The 10,915-nt window shown below is 40.6% G+C and overlaps 1 protein-coding gene across 1 annotated transcript; it reads right to left on the reverse strand.

Annotated features, from left to right (window-relative positions):
- Positions 1-2,130: 2,130 nt before the first annotated feature.
- On the reverse strand, positions 2,131-10,652 carry RCAN2 (regulator of calcineurin 2; the record flags this gene model as incomplete). Its single annotated transcript, XM_009577233.1, has 3 exons — positions 2,131-2,291; positions 8,267-8,438; positions 10,479-10,652. Coding segments are annotated over 3 exons (507 nt in total), but the record flags the coding sequence as incomplete, so codon positions are not given.
- Positions 10,653-10,915: the final 263 nt, after the last annotated feature.

Raw genomic sequence — 10,915 nt, forward strand, 5'->3', positions numbered from 1 at the left:
CAGGTTATCGTCCTAGGGCAGTGAGTGACAATTTATTTATTTAAACCAATTTTAAATGCATCACTGAAAAAATAATTGAAGTGAAACTTCTAAGGAGTTACTTTAAGACAACTTTACACAGATATCATGAGGATACTAACGCCCCATTTTTTGTTCAGTCTCTGCTGTATTTAATGTGCTTCTATTAGTGTAACGCACGCATGACGATGTCCATAATGCAGGAACAAGTATCACATTATAGATATATGCTAAGTAAAGCACTACGTCTCAACAGGAGTATTAGGGGGCTGTGGTGGTCGGAGAATGAACTACATGAGAATGGTAAATCCTCATTCTCAGAACGTCCTCACCATGCATATTGAGAATGGCATCTCCTGTCTTCACCGCCAAAGCAACATGCTTTCCTTCCTGGAAGTACTGCAGAGCCAATATCCCAGCAAGGGGTATTTGGCTCTGCTGAAGCTTGTAGCCTCACTGCTAATTAAGGGTGGAATGGAACCCTCCCTCAGAAACCAGATCATTAGGTTTTATGACAAAAATCTTGATTACAGAACCTAAGCTGACTTGTCAGATCCTAGAATGAGCTTCCAAGATGTATTTATTTATTTTAACTTGTAAAGGATTTTAAACCATGGAATCTCACTGTGCCATTTTATAGTCACTTTTGGGAGTACAGCTGCAGCTAATTAGCTTAAAAATCCCACCGTATCATACACATATGCTCAGTTTTCTGCAGTATTAATTTCAGTGGAACTACTCATGTGCATAAATTAAGCGCATGCTTAAATATATGCAAAATCTGAGCTCAAATGTCTAGAAAATATGTTCTCAAAATGACAAGTACGCATAAAAAAAAATCATCATGGAAGGTCTGCCAGACAGGGAATCCAGTATCTGTTTGCTGTCAGCCATGATGAAAACACAGAACAATTTTTGTAACCCAGTATACATTGCAAGTGAAAGAAACATGCAGGACAGAGTGAAAAAAGGGGATTCAATTGCATGCAGTCTAATTTCAAGTGTGTAATTATGGTCCTGTTTTCTTTGGCCTAAAAAAAGAGAAAAAAAAACGACAAAAGAACACCAACTAACCTCTCCTCACCTCCACAAACCCAAACTGCATACAGCTCAAAAAGGGCTTTAAAGCACAGGAAGTGGGGAGGGAAAAGGTCTGAATATTAGAGATATACCAGTAATTACTAACAGTTTCAGGGCTATTCAACACACCACTAGGAAAGCATTCAGCCTGTATCATTACTAGAACTTACTGCTATGACAGAGAGTAATGAATCCCATCTTAAATGAGTAGTCAGTTAGCTTCTCTTTCTTCCTCAAACTCAGAGAGAAGTATCACTCATACCTTTGTGGAAGATAAAATGACAGTCCCTATTGATATTCTGGCTCCCTCCTCCTTAGAAGGACTGAAAGACACCAGACCCTCCAGCAAGCTGCCGCCTCTCCCCTCAGCCCAGAGAGCTCTGTCTCACATCCCTGCCACCATTAAGGACCAGCGTACTCTACAGCTGTTGGTGGAAGAGGGTGTTTTTCTGCTGTTTCTAAAAATGTTGCAAAGATAGTATTCCTTACAGAAAATTCCAGGGGCATGAAAAGGCCACTAAGCTGCTAGTAGGTTAAGAACAACACACATAGCCCCCTTTAAAAAAAAAAAAAAAACAAAACCAAAAGGAAAACGGAAAAGACTAAGGTTTGCTGGGGAACTGAGGAGGTCAGAGGAGCAGGCTGCTTGATGAAGGGCAGTAGCAAGTATTCTGGGAGTTTGAATATCAAGCCTGATACCGGCCTAATTGCCCACCCTGAACAATCTCTCTGGTAGTGGTGTTTCACATGCAAATTATAGCTGTGAAAAAATCCTCAGACTGAAACCCTCCCTTGTTTCTTCAGCCTTGTTTTGTCTTCCAGAAAAATCTATTAGTTGGTGTGTGATATGGTTACATACACAAAGATCTTTTTCCTAGCCCTTTTATTACATAGGCTTGATTACTGTGAAGGGATTTCAATGAGTTTAATGTCCTGGTACTCAAAAGGCAATGGCTGCCTTTCAACAAAACAAAGCAAACAAAAAACAAGAGCTGTGCTGGAGGAGAGAAGTGCTGCTTCTGCCGGAGAGGCTCAGTTAGATACAGGAGGTGGCAGACCAGGGCGTCGAGTTTGAATGATTTTTGGCTTTGGAGAATTCTTTGGGTCCTCGTCTTCTTCCATGTCGCTGTCGCAGACGTGCACTACCACACTGGGAGTGGACTCCGTTCCTGCGTGCAGCTCGTATTTCTCTCCTGGAAGCAGAGAAAAATAGTTAGATCAAAAGACGACAGTCTGGGTATCAGCACAGATCATGGCACTCTTGGACTGCAGAATACTCCTGCACCTGGGCAGGGCAGATGAGCCTGTGCTGCTCCTAAATATAGTGAGGGCAAGCATGGCTAGACTGTATCAGCTGTCACAACAGATTCTGGGGATCCTGCCCCGGGCGGCAGTGATCATTGGTCTGTAAGGCATAATAAAATACCCTGGTGTCTATAATGGTGTTTTGCATCAGTATTAGTGGCCAACAGCACTGGGGAAAAAAAAAAAGTACGAAGAGGAGAGAGAACACAGAAGTTCACGGTTAAAAAGAGGGACTGGAATCCAACCTATCAAACGTTTGGTCTGAAGTCATGTCACACCTCTTCGGCTGGGGCTATTCTTTTGTTGTTGTTTTCTTTCAGTCTAGCATGGCTCCAGTCCCATTTAAAGTCCACTAGATTCTGCAACTTGTCGCCTCCAGACAGACATCGACACTTGGTCCAATTGCTCCAGAAACAAAAAAATACGTGTATCTGCTCCAGACAGATTTTGAAATTCAAAGCTCTTTAGCTGGGGCTGTAACAAATTCTGTCTCTACAGATGAGATTACAGAGTACAGTCTATAAATGCTCACTATCAGGCTAAACGCTTAAACAGTACATTAGATTTTCTAACTATGTGCATTCCTTATTTAAGTCTCCACCCAGTACTCCTGCGAGGAAGATGAATACGACTTAGGTGGTTACCCGCAAGAGTCCACAAGCAAACAAAGGAAAATCAGGATCAGACATAGAACTTTCAGTCCTGCATTCAGTCTGTTGGCACTACATGTGTTTTGGATTGTACACAGGATGTAAGTAGGTATTGGTTATTAAATTGCAAGGAATTAATTTAAGACTGTAAAGAAAAAAAGTCCCAACGGTGACATTTCTGACAGGATGACTTGGTCTTTCAGAAGTGACAAACACCCATTAGCAGCACTAAAACTAGAAACGATTCCAGATAACAGGCTGCCCCCCTTTGGACTATTTGTCATCACTCTCATCTCCAAGACCCACAAGCCACAATTAAATCAAATAGGCTTACAGTGACCACACGCATACCTGATAGCTTGGATTTTTTTTCTTAAGACTGCTCTAAAACCACTGCATATTGCCTGCAAAATATTCTACGATGACAACGGTGAGGCCCCAATATACCTAGCTGACCTGTATTTGCGGTGCAGCAGCTCCTAAATGCCTGCGTCACAGGCAGAATCTGGCAGTGCTAGGTGTTGTATGATGAGAGCGAAATGTCAGTCCCTACCTCAAAGCACTTCCAGTTTGCTCGTGTTACTAGTTTAGATTTTTATTTATTAGCAACTTTGTGGCAGAGTAATTCATGTGAGGAATGGGTTGCAGGTTTGGCCCTGCATTAAAACATGCAGTTCTGGGATTGTGCTCACATGCTATTTGTGCTGACAAATTCTTGGTCCCAATAAGACGGGGTGGCTTGCAGCTGGAGGACGTGCTGCATTTTTGCCTAAAATATAGGAGGCAACTAGTGAATAATAGCTACAAGTCAGACATCTTGCTGTGAGAAATATTTTACTGCTGTGATACCATTAATGTTGACATTTAACTGCTCTATTTTTGGCAACCTTTCTTCCGCATCCAAATTGAGCAAAGCATTACAGGTCTTGCTGATAGGCTAAAATATAAAAAGAGAAATAGCTTGGTTGTGCTGCATTGAGAAATTATATGGTTTTTCTTTGCCTATTTTCCCTGCGGGCTTCAGCTAATTTCTCAGCTATGGGCTGACGTCAATGCTGCCAACGAGCACTGAAGGCTACATTGGTCACTGTCAGCTACAAGCAGCTCTGCAGTGCTGCGCGCACACAATGCTGGGCCCTCTCCTCGTACACCAGCACCATGAAGTAAATCGGATCCACTGCCCTCTTAAAAGGTAATAATCCCAGTTCAAATGCCACATTCTTTTACTGTTCAAATCCTTTCCAGAAGGACTCTTTGCGCTGAAAAAGAACAGTGGAAATAAGTACAGACACAAGGAAAAATATTCAGATGCCTCTGGCACAAGTAACTGCAACAGCAATTAATGTCACTTTGCAAATCAAAATGTGACGCACTCATAAATTAGGTTTTTAAGGCATACAGTTATTTCTGAGCATAAATGAGCTGCAGACTCAGTTCTGTACTCACGATCACTCATGCCTGCAGAACTGTGGCTCAAACTGCAGAAAACCTTCTAATGGCTGAGCTAGGAACAGGACAACAGTAACTATGGGATTTTTATACAGCTCTATCTTGTTCCTAAATGTAACCGTTGTTTGTGGAAAAATACTAAGGTAATAAGTACAAAATAAAAATCCAATTGATACAGTCAGATTACCCCTTCCCTTCTGCTTTTTTCTATGTTTTTTTCTTTCCTCTTAAACAACACCTCCAGCATAAAAAAATAAAAAGAGCTAAATCCACAGCAGTTAAGCTGGTGGAGTAATGGTTGAATCACTGCAATCGAGTGATGTTTACAAGACATAAGTTGTCCCAAGCTAGGAGTAGCAAGCTGAGTTAGCATAATTAAGACTCACCAACTTCTGTATTTAATATCACTTAAGCATTTGTCCAGTTACCTCATTCAGCTGTCTCTGATGCTGCCTCCTTTGCGTTCTCAGGGCCTACCTTGCCCCACCACTCCTGCTTCTCCCACCTGCCTGGAGAACTCTTACAGGTAAAGCCAAAGGACTCCTGGGGAGAGGTGTCCTTCTCCTCCAGCAGTCTTTAGGCTATCTCTATCCCTTAATAATAAGTTGTTTAAATATTCATGTAAGCTGAGATAACAATGGAAACTCACATACATTTACTCAGAAAAATATCACAAAATTTATCAAATATGCTCGAACATCTAAAGTCTGCCCTCAGGATATAATGCAGGGAAGAATTAAGCTGTGGCACCTCCACCATACAGATTTGTCAGAAAGTGTTCCTAACAAATCCCTGAAAATAGCAGTGATGTTTCTCTATTAATTTGCTTCGCACAAGAGAAAAAACAAGAATTGGAAGTTTCACCATTCAACAATGGGCCTAGCTGCTTTTAGGTCACTTGGCACTACCTTTTGTGACTACATTAACCACAAGCACAGCCTTAGGTGACGCAAGAAAGATGACCACAAGAACAGCACAAAAGCAACTTACGCTGTTTCAGAATTAAAAATAATGGCATGTGATTTTCTATCCCTTTGTGAATCAGTATTATGACCTTTCATTGATGGTGCATCTCTTGTCTAATGAGGCTATTTTGTCCAGAAAAGAGTATGTTCATATACTTAATTAATAATGCAGAAATGGTAATGATACTGTGCAGCTACTTCATCCCTGATTCTGACTCACGATCAAAGGTTAATGGGTTCAGAGCTGTCCATTCCGTGTTAAATGTGTCGTTAATATCATAAAAATACCTTCCACTTATAGTCTCTTCGTCCAAGTGCTTTACAAATAATATGGTGCAAATAACAGGTAGTCCTTTGTACGGGTGCATGTTCGTGTTGGAGGAGATACAACAACCCATCCCATATGATACCTCTACTGCATGGATCTGCCATGTGCAAGATGGAGGAGTTGCTCTCTGGAAGCCCATTACTGATGTTGCAGGAGAAGGGCACTGTCCTCTCCTGGCCAGCAGAACAAGGCAGAGGGAAAGCTTTCTACACACAGCAGCTCTGTGTACCCTGTCCCTGGCAAGGGGAGAGAAGGGCTGAAGCAGCACCTAGGGACAGTTTTAGTCTCTAATTTTGTGGCTATGATGATTATGGCAGCGTACTGTGAAAGGACATGACCTGTATTCATGTAATGGGAAAGTAGCATGGGTCTGCGTCCAAGTGGTGTATCTTACATTCCCAGCAAAGCAGGTCAGTAAAACCTATCTTGTACTGAGGACATACAAAGAAACTGTCCGCTATTTATACGCTCAAATGAGGTTTCCTGGCCCTCAGATATTAATCTTACCAAATCAGTGTATTTAATATAGCAAAGATTCCTCACAAGTTAAAGACTAGAAGTCAGGCTCTAACATTCAGAGTTCTGTAAACGACTGTGCCAGTGAGTATTTTTGATAGCTGATAAGCCATAGTTACATTTTTTAATTGAGTTTTTTGAATGGAAAAAAAAAAATCTAACTTAGCCGAGGCTAACAGGGTTATTTGATGTACAGCAGTATGTTTTACTGATGTGATACTGAGAAATGAGTTTTGGTGGGATTTGTTTTTCAATGAAATTCTACACATAGTAAATGCACAACTGAGAACTGCAACACTATTTTAAAACCACCACTGCAGTTAACTAAAATTGATCTCTCTAACAAGTGCTAAAAATAGAAAGGAGAGAGCACACAATGACTTTTCATATTGCTCCCTGCAGGCTCCTTAAATACGGGTGAATATGACCTTCATGCAAAGCTGTCCCAGAGTGTGGGACAATGAGTGATATTTCACATTCCACTGCTCTAGAACAGGAATTGATTTATTACCCAGCTAGCTAGGGAATTTGTTTACATGTTTCCATTTATAACACTGCTGCATCAAAGGAAAAAAAAGGACTTTTTTGTTTTTCTTTTATTCAGCAGTTTAGAAGAAAAGCATCAATTCTGGAAATAATAATATGCAATATAGCACAAAGTGTTACACCTGACAGCCCACCTTTTCTATGGGCTTAAAAAAACACAAGAATCTCTGATGTTCTCCTGATATATATTTTCTCCCTGTGAGAGATCTCATGTGAAAAAGATACGAGATGATCCTGCAAACCTTGTGAATCACGAACCATCTCTTCCTGCACCCCACGCACTTCAGCTCTGGGTTACTCTGGTGCAGTTACACAAAAGCCCCAGTGATAAGATGTCTGCAACTGGAAGCTTGTCTCCGAACAAGAAAGCAGCATCTTAGTACAGCTGGGGAGAAAAAAATTCTTTCATCCCACAAGAATTTCGAAAATAAACACTGATAAATTTTCATGAGCTCACCCCCCCAATTGTTATTAGATTGGATCTGAAGTGTTTTATTTCAATAGCAAAATAATTTAACAAGCTATTTTTTCTTATGGTTTACAATGTAAATTAGACTTAATTTCTAAATGATACTGCTTAGACCTAAAACTGGAACTTTTTCCATTTTGAAAATATTAAAAGCGGATGCTTTAACAGCTTTGAAAGAAAACTATTTGTAAAGATAACTTAATTAAATCAAAAATAATCCTCTCCTATGAAAACTTTTGGTTTCATCAGATGAGCATTTTCTAAGGGAAAGCATTGTTTTGAAAATCCCAGCTAGCTTCAATTCCTGGCATTAGCTAAAGATGGGAAGACAGAAGAAAGTCTATCTGCATTATCCATTAACATCTATCCTATTTTGATAGAGGCTACAACTTGTCCCATTCTTTCTGCATACAGTTTTCAACAGAAAATGGGCAGTCCCAACAGAGCAATCCTGCCAGGACTGGGGAATGGTAGTTCTCTCTCGACAAACTTACTAATGTGAGAGATTCTCCACTCTGGTGGAGATGCAGCAATGCCTAAACATTTGATGACGTATTCTGCATCTTGGAAAGCAGTACCGAGCAGATGTGATTTAAAGCAAAAACTCCTCAAGTTCATGGACAAGCATTTGTCCAGTCCCCACATAAACCATCAGTTGTCTCATCTAAGCACAAACCCAAGCACAATAAATTGTGTAAACAAGCTTTGATCTGCTATTCAATCAAATAGCACTCACAAGCTGCAGATAAGATATAATTCTGTATGTACATATGGTAAAACTCATTCTTAAGCAAATAACCAGCTGACACGCATCAACTTAAAGCCAAAGCTTTAATGCAACTTACAGGCCTTATCCCAACTTCCTCTACAGTTATTCTCTATACTGCTATTTCTTTTCTGCTTTTTCTGACACATTTTCACACAAGAACCACAAGCTTACCTGGTCCTAGCTTAGAAACTGCATAAAGGAGGTCGTAGTTGATGACAGGTGTTGCATCATCTATTGGTTGCCACCCTACAGGTGGGGAGGCTGGAGGCGAGATGAGAAACTGTTTTGCAGGCTGTGGTGGTGCCAAATGAAGCTTGTCTCCATCTGTCTCAGAGGTCTGAATCTTTAAAGCATAACAAATACATTGTTTAGTAGAGGATGGGTAAATGGAATGATTACTCAAATCATACACTTCTAATACCAAATGCCACCCAAGCAGGGTTTCCACATCAGTCTCAGCAGAGAAGGCCCCATCGCAACCTTACAGATGGTTCCTCTACAGTAAATACACTGTGGGGGGCTGTTGTATGAGCAAAGCTGCAATGTTTGTGCCTATTGTATATGTTCTCTGAGGATAAATCCAAAGCTTTGGTATCCGCAGCTGCTATTTTGAGGCTGAAAAGATATTCTTGTGATCTACTGGCCTAAACTCCTAAATAAAAACAGACATAAGACAAGAAACTCCTGCAGCAAGGCCTTATCAGTAACTTCAGAAAGGTTTCTGAAGTGATAAAGGAATCTATCATATTCCTTAGTCATTTGCAACTAAGTGTTCTCATTTTATTTCCATCTTAAATTATCTAGTTTAATTCCTGCTTTTTTCTGGTATACTAAAGAAGTCTCAACATAAATTAATTATACTACAGCCTTACCTGAGCACGTTTACAGCCAGCTGGGGCCCAGAAGCAATAAACTGCATTTTCATGACAGCAAGCCTGAAAGAGCACCCTGCTATACCACAGTGGGTTTTGGAAAGAGCCAGTCTGGGTCTCTCAACTCCATGTTCCCCAGAACTTCTAGTTCTGGAAGTGCTTATTCAGTCTGGCTCAGGTCCATATAAACATACACTGCTCCAGACACTGTGTTGCTTCCACATATTCATTCCCTGGACACAACTAATAAGCTTTTTTAAGACTGCATGTACTTGAGAGCATAGTGCAGATACCTAAATGGCTTTGCAGGAAATAGGCTTAGATATGGAGAGTGATCACTGTTAGCAGATTCTTCTTTTTCTTGTGTTATCCCAAGTTTCCTATTAACCTCTTGATTGTACAGTTAGAGTGAAATGATTCTTAACAGCATGTCTGCTTAACAACAAGTTTTGAAACCTTTCGGAAAAAAATTCAGAGCCAGATCTAGGAGATTAAGGCATATAAAATGGGATTGAGGTAGATTGTCAACACCTAAATCCAGCTGTAAGATCTTCTGAACTCATCTAACCTGTTAAGTATATTGTTTTTTTCACAGCTGTAGTTTCCCATCTTCCTGAGGTTCTGCTTCTGCCTAGGCTCAAAACAGCTGCTATTCTGACCAGGCTGTAGGGGCTCAAAATTTAACTGCCTCTTAGGTTTGATTGATATCTTCAAATGAGCCTGCCCTTAACCTAAAACTTCTGAAGGACCAATCTGGCAGCTCAAAGCACATTTACATTGCTTATGAGCACTAGTGAATATCCCATGAGCCACAGTGGCCACAGCACTGTATTATTAAAATACATTCAGAAGAGGTGATGGTCAGGTTCTCAACTTCCCTCACCTTTCTATATCCTGGCTGGGGCCTAGTATTCACCCAGCCTGTGGGACATCTGGGTTCTCTCACCCTTGGCCAAGAAAAATTGAAACCCCCATCTCACACTTCCAACAGATGGATATAATCCTCTATGCCCCCAGGCTGGGGGTATTCTTCTCCCCCTACCTTCTCCCTTTTACTTGAACTTACTGAATTCCTTTTAGAAAATTCACACATGTATTCAGTAAGAAAGAAAAAAAAAGGCAGGAGGAAGCCTGACTGTGGCTCAGGGTTGTAGTCAAGTAAGTAATTCAGCCCTACTTTTTAAATGAACTTATGGTACTTTACATTACCACTTTTTTTATGGTTAGTGTAGAGAGTTACCCACAGAAAATACCCAATGTTGTAAATCAGTTCTAAGCTATGTAACTTCTGTGTGTTGAGTAAGAAACGTGGGTCCAAGTGGTTCTTTAAATTTACTGCAGACCCACTGAGCAGGTACAGCTCAGGCAACATAAGGATGTCTGTTTAATCTTTTAGCAGAGAGATTGGGCATGGGAGAAACCTTTATTACTTTTATTCAGTGTTACTTATATTTCTATATCATACAGTAATGCTATGCGCTAACATAGAAATAGATACCAGATTTCATTACCTGTGCAAAATACAGCTTTAACTTCTTCCCTCTGAACTGTGTTTCATGCAGCTCTATTCTGGCACGAGCAGCTGATTTGGGACTACTAAAATTTATCCGCACACGCCTGAAGCTTTTAAACAACTGGAATGTCACACAGTCATCATAGGCACGGAACAAGCCTTCAAATTTTTCCTGCAAATGAAAAAGAAATAATGCTGAGGATTAACTTTGTGCTCCGACACATCAGTCTGTGTCAAAGGATAATCTGAAATTTGATGACAACTGTTTAACCGGGAGGTTTCAGCCTGTGGCCTTTGGGGGTGCGTGTCCATAGACTAATAAAGGCTCTGTGAAAAGAAACTAAAGAAAGCACTGGTCTGGAAGTGCTGAACTCTGCAAACTGTTTGGGGGAAGGTGTCTTCAAATTGAGAACCCAGCAGCTATTGAACTTCTCA

This window comes from Fulmarus glacialis, unplaced genomic scaffold (genome assembly GCF_000690835.1).
Source record: "Fulmarus glacialis isolate BGI_N327 unplaced genomic scaffold, ASM69083v1 scaffold35364, whole genome shotgun sequence".
In the NCBI taxonomy this organism is placed as follows: domain Eukaryota; kingdom Metazoa; phylum Chordata; class Aves; order Procellariiformes; family Procellariidae; genus Fulmarus; species Fulmarus glacialis.